Source organism: Poecilia latipinna, unplaced genomic scaffold (genome assembly GCF_001443285.1).
Source record: "Poecilia latipinna isolate Pla-1442-1.1 unplaced genomic scaffold, P_latipinna-1.0 Scaffold127, whole genome shotgun sequence".
Classification (NCBI taxonomy): Eukaryota; Metazoa; Chordata; class Actinopteri; order Cyprinodontiformes; family Poeciliidae; genus Poecilia; species Poecilia latipinna.
In genome coordinates, this window is record NW_015112743.1 from 19,563 (window position 1) to 35,182 (window position 15,620).

The 15,620-nt window shown below is 40.1% G+C and overlaps 1 protein-coding gene and 1 long non-coding RNA gene across 2 annotated transcripts; both read left to right on the forward strand.

Annotated features, from left to right (window-relative positions):
* The first annotated feature begins 206 nt into the window (after positions 1–206).
* Positions 207–15,276, forward strand: ankha (ANKH inorganic pyrophosphate transport regulator a). Its single transcript, XM_015028510.1, has 12 exons — positions 207–614; positions 3,549–3,765; positions 3,950–4,068; positions 4,251–4,334; positions 5,027–5,197; positions 5,280–5,414; positions 6,443–6,535; positions 6,622–6,714; positions 10,926–11,055; positions 11,751–11,874; positions 12,011–12,110; positions 14,500–15,276. The coding sequence occupies exons 1-12, from the start codon at positions 519–521 to the stop codon at positions 14,605–14,607; spliced, it is 1,470 nt and encodes a 489-aa protein (XP_014883996.1). The 5' UTR covers positions 207–518; the 3' UTR covers positions 14,608–15,276.
* On the forward strand, positions 12,434–14,180 carry LOC106945083 (uncharacterized). The gene is made up of 2 exons (XR_001424479.1): positions 12,434–12,922; positions 13,056–14,180. It is a non-coding gene; the product is annotated as an uncharacterized LOC106945083 (long non-coding RNA).
* Positions 15,277–15,620: the final 344 nt, after the last annotated feature.

The following is a 15,620-nucleotide window of genomic DNA, read 5'->3' on the forward strand; positions in this document are numbered from 1 at the left end:
ATTCTCCCGGAATGGAGCTGTTTATGTGTGGTGACTCCTGTCTGTCCCTCTCTCTCGTGCGTCTGATGTCACCGTGATGCCACACGCACCTGCGGGTTTAGCAGCAGCGGGATCCAGCCTTCTGGGAGGGTCGTGACTGCCCAGCGGAGGCGCGGCCAAGAGCGCAGCCAAACTATTTATTTAACCAACTTTGGATTATCACTTCATAGTCAGGCAATTCCTCCACCGAAACACCTGGCGGTTCTCCACCTCCGTTTCCTCCTCCTCCAATCAACACCCCCCGTCTGTTCGAAGATGGTTTTCAAGGAAGATGCGCCGCTCTGAAATTCCCATTGACCTTCGGATCCTCTCAGCAGCAGCGGCAGCACCGAGCAACGCGCTGCCGCCGCTATCTCCTCCTAACACTCCCCGCTCTCTCTGACCGCCTCACTGTCGTTGGATTCCTTGATTTTTTTTCCTCCTAACCAAACAAGACTGAGGCAGATGCTCCTCGCTCTGTCATCCCGGCGGCTTGTACTATGGTGGAGTTCCCATCCCTCAGTCCTTACTGGCCTCTCCTCCGCTTCCTGGTGCCTCTGGCTATCACCAATGTTGCCATCGACCTCGGTGAACAGGTAATGCTCCTCTTCCTCAAACACCGCTACAGATCGCAGCACCCTCCAACCATTATTTCCTCCTCGCTAACAGTTGTTTGTGTCGGGTTAGCATCATTTAAAACCGCTGAAACCTCCTCTAAATCTGTCGCCGACCGTTTCAGACATCTTTATTCGCACAACTGCAGCTATCTTAGCCTGCAGGCTCGTTATTCAACTAAAAATAAAAAAGAAGGCCTTTTTACGTCGTCGCTACTGCCATGTAATGCTATGATTTATTATTTTTCTCACTTACATTTGACATTATCCTCCTTCTAATTTGTTTATATATCTTAAATCAGTTGGATTTGTGGTTTTCAGAGCACAGATTAGCCCTGTAATTATCATGTTTTCTGCTTTGGATATTTCCTGCCCCAGATGGGTTTATCTGATGGCATAAAACACACTGAGGCTTAGAGATGTCAGGATTATGCTTATGTAATGGTTCTGTAGGATGGTATAAATAGCACACACACACCAGGAAAGGGGAAATGGGGGGCAGCTGTTGTGACTGCTATCCTGAAGTTAAAGGGTGTTCTTAAAGGAGCTAAAGGTACAATTTCTTCAATTTTTAAAAATAAAATCCCACAGTAATAATTCCAGGTCCTTGAATAGGAAGCAGCTGGATTTCTCATGTTTTCTGAAAGACTTTTTTCCTCTTTCTTAACGTGGTTTAGAAGTACCAGGATTATAAATTGTAGTCAGAACAATCAGGCTTTTGGAGATCTTAAGGTCGCGTAACTTAGTGAACCCACTGGTTTGGTTCAGTGTTTGGGTCTTTGTCACTTGATCCAAACATGTCACTTAACTATTCCAGATAACCAGTGGTTTGCAGGACTGTTGGGAGAAGTTGCCTTCTGCTCAGAGATAATGTTAGACAAAGTCATGCCACCGCTCTGAGCTTATCTCCTATTCAACATTTCCACCTATTTGTCATGTTGCAGCTACAAGCCTTGATTTTCTTTGGTGGGATTTTGTGTGACAGACCAACACAAGGCAGCTCGTATTTGTGAAGCAGATGATGCAGCATGATGGTGCTGTTCCCATGTTTTATGGCAGGAATTTGCAACCTGAGGCTCCAGAGCTGCGAGTTGCTCATTGGACCTTTTACAATATAGTTCTTAATAACTTTGGCTAAACTCCGCTAATGGTTTTAAATATAGGTATAACAATTTCATGTTTTAGAAGTTTTCTGTGTTTTAATGAAACAATTTTTTGCAACAAAAGTACCAGTAATGTTTTTTTTATATATAATTTTCTGTACATTTAATTGCCCCATTGGAAAAATATATCCACCTTCTTTGCTTTCATTTATTTTTATACTTAAAAATAGAAATGAAATGGTTTACCACTGCAATGTAAGGTTTCTTGATGCCGTTGCAAGTTTTTCATCTTATAGAGCACTTTGAATAATTTGGTTGCCAAAATGTGTGAACTTTAGTAGATATTTATCAAAAACTTAAGTTGTTTGGATCTAAACAGGTTAGCGGTTGTTGGACTGAAAGCAAAAATAGCTGTTTGGATTGGAAAGTTTGCAGACTTCTGGTTAAGGGCGTTGGCTTTCAAAATTATTCACACATTTAAATTTGAAAGCCATGAGGCACATTTGTATTCAGGGCTACATATTCTGGAACCAGCTTTGCTTCATTTTTGAAGGTTTATCTCTGCAGTTTTTCACATTTTTGCCTTTTCTTTGTATGCCTGGAGAGCAGCAGTTTTCTCATTTTTGTCTCAGACTCGTCATCTTATCTTCAGCTCCTCGAGCTAAAATCCTGCAGCCTCTAGACGCATCCCTGCACTAACATACCTGAATCAAATGAGTGAGTCGTTGGCAGACCTTTGTCAAACTAGATGCCATTCAGTCATTTATTTCAGCTGTGTTGGTGCAGAGATGTAATTATGCTACATTTTAGTTGCACTTGGAAGTGGGAAATTCCAACTTCCTAGTCAAAAATTTTCTCTGGGACTTTTGGAAGCAACTCCGACTACCTTCACAAGTTTCGCCTTGTAAGGCTGACTTTGCCTTACAACAGTAAGATTGGGTGAAATCATATTTATTTTGTAGGATATACATGTAAGAGTGAAATTTAAGTGTCACACGAATCCTGCAATTCTAAACTGAACAAATTAAAAGTGGTGTTTGTGTATGGAATAAAGGTTAAAATGATGTTTTTAAGAGTCGCCATTTTGTCTGACTTCTTAACGAGGACGCTGATGTCAAAACTCAACTCTGAGTTTCCATTTTCCAGGTAACTGGAATGCAGCATTAAAACATATCACCATTTGATTGAAGCTCGTGTCTGCTTAGGTTTGTTCTCCTGCTCCACTCCAGTCTTACGGCTGTTGCAGTCTTAAACAGCATTTCTCCCAGGATTCACTTGTGTTTATCTCCTCCATCGTTATATCAACTCCAACCAGCTTCCCTGGCCCTACTGACGACCACGATGATGATGTGTTCAGAATGATCTGCAGTGTTTTCTCAAAAACAAGAAGTTCAGTTTTGGTCTCATCGAACAAAAGCATCTTCTCTCCACTCCAAATAAATGTCTTTGTTTTCTAACATAAAGGCCAGATTTATGAGCACGACTAAAGGTTGTCCTGGTAAAAGAATATCTCGCCATATAGCTGTTGATCATTACAGCTTCTCCAGCCTGTGCGGCTTTCATAAAACAGCTGTATGAGATAAAGTGAACTCTACTCACTAATTCAATTTCTTCTCAGTGCATTGCTTTCACTGGATTGTATATCATATTGAGTATTAGATGCATCTTTCTGCTTCCTTGCTCTCCACAAATAACATAAAATGCATTCAAACCAGTGGTTGCAACGTGACAGACTGTTAAAAATTAAAGTTTTTATCTGAACTTATCTGTTCTTATCTCTGCACCGTCTCTCTATCTCCTCTGTCCCATCCAGGCTCTCAACCGGGGCATAGCCACCGTCAAGGAGGACACGGTGGAGATGCTGGCCAGCTATGGCTTGGCCTACTCCCTCATGAAGTTCTTCACCGGTCCCATGAGCGACTTCAAGAATGTGGGCTTGGTGTTTGTGAACAGCAGGCGCGACCGGAGGAAGGCCGTGTTGTGCATGCTGACGGCCGGAGTCATCGCCTTCGTCCTCCACATCTTGATAGGTGTGTGTTTAAGGGCTCGGGTGATAACACCCTGTGCTTAAACCGCGTCCTGCCCGGGATGTTTTTGGTGGATTTTGAAGTTTTTGTTGACTGCTTTATTTCTCCTGGGAGAATTTACAATCAGATTTTTTTTTCAAAACGGTCACAAAGATGTCTGATATATTGTCTTTCTTTTTCACCTTAGCTTACACAGATTTAGGATACTACATCATCAATAAGCTCCACCAAGTGGATGAATCTGTTGGGCGAAAGACGAGAAAGGCGTTCTTATACCTAGCTGCGTTCCCTTTACTGGATGCAATGGTGAGTGTTTGGAAAAAATTGGGATTAATCCACATGTGGAATCATGTATTTAAGCGCACATGACCTAGAAAGGTTTTAATCCTTTAGTTCTGTTTGATTCTGGTCTCTTCACATGAAAATAGAAAATGAAAGTTTTTAAAATGTAAAATAACCCTTTTGTTAATTTAAATTTTTTTTTCCAGGCATGGATTCATGCAGGCATCCTCCTCAAGCACAAGTACAGTGTCATTGTGGGCTCTGCCTCCATCTCTGATGTCGTGGCCCAGGTAACGAGATGCTTTTGTTTTTTATTCATTTGAAAAAATGCTTCTTTTCAGAGTTTCTACGCCTGAATAAATTTGGGACTTTATTCCGAAGTCTGGGAAAGGAGGAAAAGAAAGTAAATATTAGAATTCTAGGCTTTATTCCTTGTTTTATTCTTTAAATCATCCATCCACACGTCAAACTTCAGGCCCGGGAGCCAAATCTGGCTTTTTATGTGGCCAAACTTTTTGTCACCTGGAGAAAATCATTTCCTCCAGGGCCAGGAAAATTAAAATGAAGCAAATAAAGTGGTTTTAATTTGTTTTACATTTGGAAAGGATTTTGCACATTTGCTTTATTAAAAGAAATTCATCTAGTTTTAAATTCTTTTGAGGTCAATTGAAGAAATGTATTCTCATTTATAAAACAAGGATTTGATTCGCTGTCTTTCAAAACACTTGCTATATTCATCGTAGTTCAAAAATGTAAATAAAAGCAGATTTAAGTGCAGAAAAGTTCACTTGTTTTCCGTTCTGCTTGTAAATATTTGGTTGTAAAAAGACAAATACTTTGTTGTGAGTAAATTATAAAAAGTGTGACATTTGAAATATAACAACCTACAAATGTTGCAGTCCAAACTGTGTTTTATAATATTAATATTAAACATGTGCAGCTCTAAGTAATTTTGGCATGAATAATGTGGTGTTCCCTGCAGATTGTGTTCGTGGCCATTTTCCTGCACAGTAACCTGGAATGCGTGGAGCCCATTCTCATCCCGATCCTCTCCCTGTACATGGGTGCCTTGGTCCGCTTCAGCATCGTCTGTATCGGCTACTACTGCAACATCCATGACAACATTCCAGACTCCAGCGGCCTCGACGTTGGGGTACACTCTGTCCCTTTGGATAGAGGAGTTTTTACAAGACGTGAAGAATGAAAATGAACAAATTGCTCATTTGCTTCTGCAGGGCGACGCAACAATCAAAAAGATGCTCAGCTTCTGGTGGCCACTGGCGCTCATCTTGGCCACGCAGCGCATCAGCCGACCTATCGTCAACTTGTTTGTGTCTCGAGACCTCAAGGGGTCCGCCGACGCCACAGAGGTGCGTGCGTAGAGTAGACATCATGCCGGGACCTCATTATCTATGCACATTTAAGATGCTTTTATAAGCAAAGCTGCTGCTAAAGTTCCCTAATACCTCTTCAGCTGTGTTTGGATTTCAGGGTGTCTGCGCATCTGTAAAAAGTCTTACATTTTGTGTCTAACATTAATGCATTAAAATGTCTTAAATTCATTTTAAAAATGTAAGATGGTACTAAATACATTAATCGCAGATCTTAAATTTTGTTGTGACAGGACTGTTTAATTAAGTTTTTCCTTGTGGAACTTTTCTGTCGTAAAAGTTTGAGTCGCATACAAACCTCTTCTTCTTTCTGTGACTCGAGGTTTTTGTGGCTACCACTAACTCGCTGCTAATGTACCCTTGCTAGCTAGTTAGCTCACTAGCTTTTTGTTTCTCTTAAGGGTACAAAGCCAGGTTCTCAGTTTTTGCTATGCTTGATTGTAACATCTCAAGTTCCCCCAACCATCCCCTATATTTATTTATTCTTTTCAATCTTAAATTTCATTCAAGGTGGCATTAAAAAAGGTCTTAAATTTGACTTGCTGAAACCTGCAGATACCCTGGATTTCCCCAGTTGAAATGCCAGACTCCCTCTGGAGCGTTCTGCCTCACAGAGACCAGCGCAGCTACTAGAGACAATAAGGAAAAAAAGCTGTTTACCAAAAACGAACTGACTGGAAATCAGTGACAGCGCGGACTGCCAGTGGTTTGTTTGAGTGATTCACCACTCAAATGTGAAACTCGGGGCATGATTACACGGCTCGAGAACATTCCTGCGTGGCTTTGCTGTTCCTGCCTATTGTCGCTGGCGAGACAACGGTGAGCTTCAAGGCGGCTGTCCAGAGATGAATCTCTAAAAAAAACTTCTGGGAAAGTGAGAGGTGCCGTGTGCGGCTCCCAGACTGGCTGTTGTTAGGCTGCCGGGGTGGATTTAGCCGGCTGGTATTTTTAGATTTAAAGTGACGGCGCGCGGGTGACTTCTACCTGTCCTGTGTTTGTCATTGCAGGCCGTGGCGGTGCTCACAGCCACATACCCAGTGGGTCACATGCCCTACGGCTGGCTGACTGAGCTCAGAGCCGTGTACCCGGCCTTTGACAAGGTAAACTGGACGCCGCAGTGTTTACAGTTTTATATATTCTAGATGTGGCGTACTGCATGACGACAATTGGACCTTTTTTGCAACAGAACAATCCCAGCAACAAGATGAATGCTGACAGCCCGGTTAACAAATCGCACATTAAAAAGTTTACCTTCTGCTGTCTGGCCCTGTCGCTCACGGTAAGCACAAAAATATTCACACCCCTTAAGAGTTTTTCCCATTTTGTCACATTACAATCACAAATCTGAATGTGTTTTGTGCTAATTGCAACATACTCTGGAGAAAACCCTGCATCTTTCTCCTTGCACTTCTCAATTTCGAAGTGCTTTGTCAGTTTATTAAATAATATGCTAATTTGCATCAGAGCTAAGGTTTCTAGCTGCAAAATAGATCAAATTTCCTTCATAGTATGAATCCATGCAGCACTGCACTGTCTTAGCATTAAAACTGTTTTTTTTTTTTTTCCAAATATTTTTGGCACTTAGATGGACTTGGGTTAGACTGACCAAAGACAGGAAGTGGGTTGGGGACATTTGCAATTATGGGAAAAAGACAGAATACTGAGCAAACTGCAGTTTATTCATATTCATTATGGCTGTCGACCAATTAATGCCTAATGGGAAACAGATTGTATGAAATTAACGAAAAACCTAATCATGTTTACATCATCCAACATTTTCAGTGTTTACATGTTTTCTTGTATGAACAGTTTGCACCACGTCATGAGTTGTATGTCTGAAAGTGCAACTGCAAATTAATGTGCATTGAATGATTTCAGTTCAATAAATCCATAAAACTACCAAAAACTAAATCAGATGGTAGCCAAAACTGCGTTTCAGTCTTCATCTTGCACTATGGGCTCAACTACCCACTAGTTAAATAACTTAAATCAACTAGAAACCTGCTGGTTACACATAAATGAACACATAAGCATGTTTTTGCTTTTCCTTTAGCTTTGAAAAATTGTCATGATCTGACAACTTCACAGTCTTAGAATTTTTCTTTTACCAGTTAGGGGTTTGCAGAAACCCCTAACTGGTAAGCCCTGAAGACCTCAGTGGCTTCAGGGATTGTTTTTGTGTTGAGGCAACAAGCTAACATGTGGAACGGTTTGTTCATAAAAGAGCACAGCTGCTTGATGTTTATAGTTGTTTTTGTGACTTGACTTGTGTTTCATCTGAGGACTCGTATAACCAGCTAGATGTTGTGCTGAAACATGCTGGAATTTCTTTATTCAAGCTGCCTGCAGTCGACCCAGTCAAAAATAAATTCACGATGGGTAAATTATGAAAATCTTTAGAACTTACTGAGCATATTAATGCTCAGAGATGGAGCCTTTATGCAAATAGACTTGGTGTTGGATTGCGGTGATGCAGGCGTCTACATTAGCCTGTTTTTCCTGAAGAGCTGAGCATCAATCCCACCTCAGTTCTCACAATTGGTGTGCAATTGTGCTTTTGCACTCTGCTCCAGTGAGGATAAACAGGAAATCTGGGGTAATGTTTTGGTCTTTAAAAAACAAAGGGGAGGAGACTGTCACGCCAGATGTAGAGTCCTAAAGTTGTCAACAAGAACATGAGGGTGTGTGCAGAGATCAACACGATCCCGACGTGTCGAGACCTGCTGTGATTGTGAACTTATGTAAAGCAGACTAGGAAAAAACCAAAGTGGAGCCGGAGTGTGTGTGTGTGTGTGTGACAGAAATCAACGTGTAATTCAACCTTATGAGAACAAGCTCATCGTTTAGGATGTCTCAGCTTGTTGAGGAGATTGCCACAGCTGAGTCAGAGCAGAAGAAGGCTTTGCCCGAGGCCTTTCAGATTACTCTGATGTGACCGTGTCCAAGTAAAGTGATGATAGAAGGTGAGGTGAACCAAAACTACTAATTAGCAGGTAATCCATTCTCACGTTTTGGTTCAGGAGATCGCCCAATCTTTCTGGAATCCTCATCTTTTCAGCTGTTTTTCATTTTTCTGGTTTACCTTCAACCTGCAGCTCAAAGTGAGAATTAACAGCAGCTGAGAAACGGGAAAACAAGTGACGAGTCTGGTTTCTTCAGCTGGGACCAGTCTGGAAACCAGAGCATAGGGTTTTAAACCCTTCATCAAGCAACTGAAGCTCTTGAAACACCTGAAGTCATCAAAGATTTACTTCAGTAGATTTAGACTTATTACACTGAGAGATATATTTTAGTTGGGTTTGATTATCAGTTGTAGCAAATTCCAGTTTTTCTGAAGATTTTAAATTACACGTGATAATGCGACAAGTATTGGGGGGTATTTTAGATGGAAGGGGGAAAAAAATTGGATTTTAGCCAAACTATTCCGAAAATTTGGGAATAATTTCAACTTTAATATTTTCTGGTGTCAAAGTTAAAAAATTTGCAAAAAGGCAATTTCACATGACTGAAGGTATAAATTTACTACATTTAAACCAGGATATTCCAACATTGGTAGGAACAAAACAACTTGGATCCTTATCAAAATTATAAATTCAGACTTTTGTCACAAAATACCAGAGATCTTCTAAAATTGAGACGATAAATGTCAGGGATTCTCATCTGCTTGTTTTACCAAAGTTCAAAGTGTAGATCCCATAAAGTAATCACTTAAACCAAATGTCTGATGTGTCAGACTTGGTTTTAATATTGTACTTTTCTCCCTTTAATCACAGAATAGCATCCTTTTTTTTTCTTGCAGATTGACAGTTTTTCAAAAACCTGTCGATATTCTACTTTTTTCTTTTAAAATGTGAAATGAATCTAGAAATTTCTGGGCGATTTTTGACAGAAAATGCTTCACTTATTGATGGTATCTGTGGAGTTGGGAGACACAGCCGTTAATAAAGCGTCCTGAATGTCTGAGCAGAACCATGACGCTGATCTCCACGCTACAATGAATTTATAGAGTAATTCATGCAAAATGAACCCCAACAAAATGTTAAATTTATATACTGCACAACACATGCTCAGGCTTTTAATCATGTTGACATTTCTGAGTTTAAAAATCGTTTTTCGTTGGTGGTTTCCTGAGAAACTGAATTTTAGAGTTTGGTAGCCTTAAGCCAGAATCTTACAAATTTAAATGAAATGGAGATTTTAAATTTAAGTTTTGTTAATTGAGCTACTGAAATAAATTCAATTGGATGCACTAATTGAATCCCTGAAGGACTTCTGCAACTCGGCTGTATCAGAGACAAACGGAGGCAGCTTTTGGTTTCTGGAACAAACTTCCAGAAAACCCGAGATTTGCAGAAACCTTTGGCATCTTTAAATCACTACTGGGTTCCTCAGTCATCCTGAGGAACGGATGACTGATTGAAATTAGGGCTGCAGCTTATGATTATTTTAGTTATTGATTAATCTGTCAGTTATTCTGACGATTAATAGGATTAAAAAATGGGCACATTCTGTAGATTTCATTTAAACCCTTAAATGTTTAAAACAATTTTAGAAATGCATTTAGATGTGCAAATGAACAATTAAATGTATTTTTTTTAAATGAAAATAAAAATTTTGCCTAAAAAGCAATGACATGAATCTCATTATCATACGTTTGATCATTTTTTGCTGGATCTGCAGATGAAAACAATACTTCTAACTCAGTCCTTTCTGCTTGACTTAAGATCAATAGAGTGTAGTGCTGTTGATTTAATTTTTGGATTAATTAATAAATAATCTATAAAGAATTTCAACCAAATGAAGCTAAATTTATGGAACCAGAGAATTTTGGGCAATTACAAGGGTCTTAAAAAAATTAATATTTTAAATGCAAAATGTTTATTTTTTATGGCTTAGTTTTAATTACTGCTTTATTTCAGCAAATGGCCTTTTTTTTTTTTTTTTTTTTGAAGAGTTTGTATAATCCAGTCAATTAATTGATTACTAAGTTTTCTGAGAATTATTCGATTCATCACCTGATTAATCGTTCGAAGCTTTTTAAAGCGCAGCGGTTGAGACGGCTTTGCTCTTTGGATCGTCTTGAGCTGCTCGCCGTTTTCCATAACTGAACTGCAGGAATCCACCAGCTGATCTGCTGTTGCTCAGAGTTGCAACACTTGACGAGTCATCAGGGAGAGCTTCTGAAGCTGCACTATGATGCATCTGTGTCAGACAAATGCTCTACTGCCCTGTCTTAGTGGAGAGGATAGTTATCGACCGTCATTTTGAATCCATTTGATGGTTTTCCAACACGTGGATGTTTTATTCATAATCAGATCAGACTGTTTCCTCCTCGGATGCCCTGACCATGGTGCTTTAAGGTGCGATGCTAATACGACTAAGCAGCTCCTTTGTTTTGCCAGAGCTTCAAAGGCCTGAAACGTTCAGCTGCAGTAAAAATCACTAAAGCAGGTCCTGAAGAATAATTGATCTGTTTGTTCCAATGCTCAGCTTTGCTTCGTGCTGTTCTGGACCCCGCGTGTGTCCGAGAAGATCCTGGTGGACATCATCGGAGTGGAGTACACCTTCGCCACGCTCTGCGTGGCGCCGCTTCGGATCTTCTCCTTCTTCCCAATGCCAGGTGAGGTCACAGGTCATGGCTCGTAGGGGAGGCTGAAGGGGGCAGGGCTCTGACTGGCCCTGAAATCTGATTGGCCATCGCCACAAGAGCCGCCAATTAGTTTGATCATATCGTGGCGTACAGAGATTAGTTTTGTCCAAACTCCTAGTCAGTACATGACAGAAATGCTCCTTATGTTGTGTGTTTTTTTGTTTGTTTGTTTTTTTTAAATGGGACATTATTGGCATTAATATGAATGAGATTTCCATCTCTAGTCCTATTGGCAGGTTGATGTTTAATAAGAAAACCAGCCTCAGACTACTGCACCAAGAAAAGAAAACCTTCTTAAAGGGGATAATTAAACATTTATGACTATATTTGTGGTCTATAATAATTTAATAAAAGTTGATTAAGTTAAATAAATTCAGCATATATATATATATATATATATATATATTTATCTAGAAGCTAATTGTGTCCCTAGATAAATTAGCTTGTACCTTAAGTCACTGTAACAAACAAATCTACTGCTAAACAGATCCGTGTGTTTTGTTTGGTTAATTATAGTTTAGTTATTCCACTGCTCAATGTAATCTAAAGCAGCAGTGCATTTAAAACCTCGTACAGTTTGTGCCCCAGCCATTAGAAGAGAACCTGGACTCGGCCCTGTGAGGTGGGACGTGTCCCTGACGCCTCCTTCCTCTGTGTGTTTGCAGTGACCGTTCGGGCTCATCTGACAGGATGGCTCATGACCCTGAAAAAGACCTTCGTCCTGGCTCCCAGCTCTGTTCTGCGTATCGTCGTCCTGATCATCAGCCTGGTTGTGCTGCCTTACATGGGGTAAGTGAACACAGCAGCAGAGTTGACTCGTAGCACTGCGTTCAGAGCAGCTGCTGGAAAAAGAAGAAGAACTCGCCTTCACCGATGTGGAGACGTGATGAGAAAGGCATCAGATTAAAGTAATCCTCTGCTGCAGGGTCCACGGGGCCACACTCGGTGTCGGGTCTCTCTTAGCCGGTTTCGTCGGGGAATCGGCGATGGTCGCCATAGCAGCCTGCTATGTTTATAGACAACAGGTGAGCTTTCACACTCCTCTCCCCGTATCTAGAGCAAGGCGTTTCCTGCCATCTTTAATTATAAACGAAGCGTTCAGGTTGAATGGGAATGTTGACGTTTGTTTTCAGAGACGGCACGCAAAGAGGAAAAGTCTGACAGGAAAGCTGGGAGATGTTTATTCTTAGCACTGATGGGATGTTCAAACAGTGGGACGGATGGTAACCCAACAACATTCTGCAACAAGTCTCTGCGAAAGAGAAATACAAGCTTATTTTTTTCTGAAATTAACGCAGTATTCCTAAAAAAAAGTTTTAACTCATAAAAGTATATAATTAAACCATTTTAAAAAACAGATCACAATTAAACATGCAATTAGAAAAAACAAATGAAGTTCATATTAACATTTTTATTGAATGCCAATTTGTCTAAAAATCAAGGAGTTTTTTTTTTATATTTAATTTATTAGCATAGCAGAACCTTCTAATGAGGTTAGCAGTAGTAATGGTCCCTGAAGAAATGTAATGCTTAGCGTTATATATGGTGCGTTCACTGAAAAGCTGAAGATTGGATGATTTATCTGTGCATTCAAAGTTCTTGTCTGAATTGAGCTGAGATGCTTCTGTTTCCACTGATCGTCTTGCCGATGTTTCTACCTTGTGCCTATATTACATCCAGAAAAAGTGGCTTGGAGGGACTGTCTGATGTTTAGGAGTGACGGTGATCACACACTGGTTGCAGAATAAACGCACAAAGTACAAGGGATTGACGTACAAAGGCTCCCGTTTGTGAATATACAGCAATGAACACCGTAATTGGTGGAAACATCCAGAAGGTCATTACCTTCTGAATTCAAATCAATCATTTGAATTCCTCTCAGACCTCAACCCAACTTCCTCCATTATTGTTATCATTATAGTCACAGTTCTGATTACAGACACTCTCAGTGAGTGCCAGCTGGAGACAAGGTCATTGCTAATGCAACTCACCTTTATGGTGGACAAATTAACACGATAACCCGCTTGAACGTTACCAGGAATGATCTGGTCTGAAAAGAGTATCGACTTTTTGATCTGGACTGACTCCAGCATACTGTGGAAATGTTTATCTCCCATACCAGATGGACCACATTTCTGGAGGCGTAGCCCAGAACACCTGAGGCTGCCAGTCCTGATTGTTGATGCTTATCGCCATTGTTTTTGCTTTTGTTCTCTTAAACATCTTACTGCAAAATTAAATCTGAAGACTTTCGGGACATATCCTATAGGAAACGAAGTTAAAACGGCAAACTTGACTTCATGTTAGTCCACATTTGATCTTAAAAACAGAAAATTTCTTTGTGCCTCTAAACAAGAATGAACCAGCATCAGTTAGAACAAAGAAAAATTGGAAAATGAAGATTAACCTCAAAGTGAGACATGTTCTGCGTTTCACACATTTATGATCTGGTTTAATAGTAACGTTCATAGTACATAAACAAATGCAACATATAATTATTATTTCCTGAACATGGCCTGTATAATTATGGTTCCTGTTGTTCTTGTTCCTTTTGTGCTAACTAATCTAACCGGTTGCTGGATCTCGAGGAAAGCTTTTTCTATATATATATATATATATACACATACATACAAACGTAGAAAATGCTGAAATCCTCCTTTAACCCTTGATTCACCTTTAAGTTGACCTTACACTTTTTATCTAATAATAATGATGAATCATTTCACTGCATTGAATCGTTTCAACAACTTCAGCTCCATCTATTAAAATGTTTTTCATATTTAAAACAAATATTTTCTGTTTTAAAGTCTGATTTTTTTTTTTTTTTTTTAAGGAGAAATCCCCAATATATACTAAAAATAAAGTTTTCAGCATTAATCCACTCGATGTGGCACATTTTCAATTAAATAAAAACTTTATTTATCCCAAAAGAAAGTTAAATTGATTCACAGCATCCAATTATCTTCAGAGTCATTGTGCGTAGGAAACATCTCCAGTAGCAGTCAGTCTTTCAACGATTTTTAAGAGGCTTCTGACTGAAAACTGTTGCGTTTTTTTTTTTTTTTTTTTTTAGTTCTCACTTTCCAGGTAGCAGAGACGATATTCCACTGTAACATGTCTGTTGTTAGAAAGCTTCACTAATCCACCTCATTTGCTTTTGCCGCATACATTTAAATCTGTCTGGCCGTGTGATTGGAAAGCCAGACTATCTTTGCAAATTCTTCTACTTTGCAAAGATTTACAGTTAGTGGAGGTTCTGCAGGGTCCAGTTTATTGTGTCGTCACGTAGGAGCATATTTATTTAACCGCTGCGTTTTGTCAGCACTTATCAGCAGTATCTACTGTGCAGCTGCAATCTTTTTTCTCACTTTCTTCGTTGACGTCTGAAAGCGCATTTCTCATTCCTGTTCTCAGAGGAACAGCGAGATGTCCAACGAGCTGGTTGTGGAGGGAGGCGACTCCCCCAACCAGATGGACGCCATCGAGGAGCTCCAGGTGGAAGAGGAGGCGGAGCAGGAGTGAGCGTCCAAAGCACAGGAGGACGACCTTGACGAGGAAGGTCTGCAGAAGACGAGGCGGCTCGGACTGGGGAAAACGTCCGAGGCGTCAACCTGCACACTATCGAAACGCACACTGTAAAGAAAGCCATGCACCTCCAACCCATCTGTGTAAATACTGTCTCTGGTTAGCCCTTTCCCTTTAGCTGGGTGTGTATCCTTTCCTAAGTTTTCACTGGTTAAAAAGGGAAACCGACACGGGGGAAATTTCTCCTCAGCAGCAGGAACGATGAGCCGGGTGTTTGTGGAGTTGCCAAAAAAACATAAAGAAATAAAAAAAAACTAGAGCTCAACATTTCATGTTACTTTATCAGTTTAGGCAGCGGGACCTTGTTGGATTCAAACGCAGACACAATGTGGAACTTATTGGGTTGTGCAATCGTGTTTTGCATACAATGGTGTACAGATTCTTGTTTATATTGGATTGTGTATATTTAATTGCTGCAAGGGGTCAGGAATCCCTCATCAAACCACTGTGTGTTCAAGAATAGCTCTCTGTTTCCCTTTCAATTCTGTCTGGGAGTTGGACCCACTTTGTTTTGCCAAGCCTTTTTCCTGCTAGTATTCAGACTGTCGTATGTATATACTGTATAGGCATTCTTATTTACAAATAAATTGCTTTATTATTATTAACCTTTTCTGTTGTCTGGAATTATTGGAGGCAAAATTTAAATGGGATTGAAGTCAGGACTTTCCTGCTTTATTCATTCCTAACCCAGATGTGATGCATGTCTGGACCTGATCGTGTCCAAGTTCCAAACATCTGACCAAATCCGTCAACTTCGGATGAAAGACGAAGATGGACTGAGATGGCTTTGACAATAATGTCTGAAGAAACATGAAACAAAGTTTAAAACTGACTTATTTTGAACCCTTAAACAGGTTAGGATATGTCTATGGGCTATGCAAAATATGTTCTCATTTTTTTGCCTGAAAAGCTTAGATAATCTTTGAAAAGCATCAGTTGAGCCTGCTGCT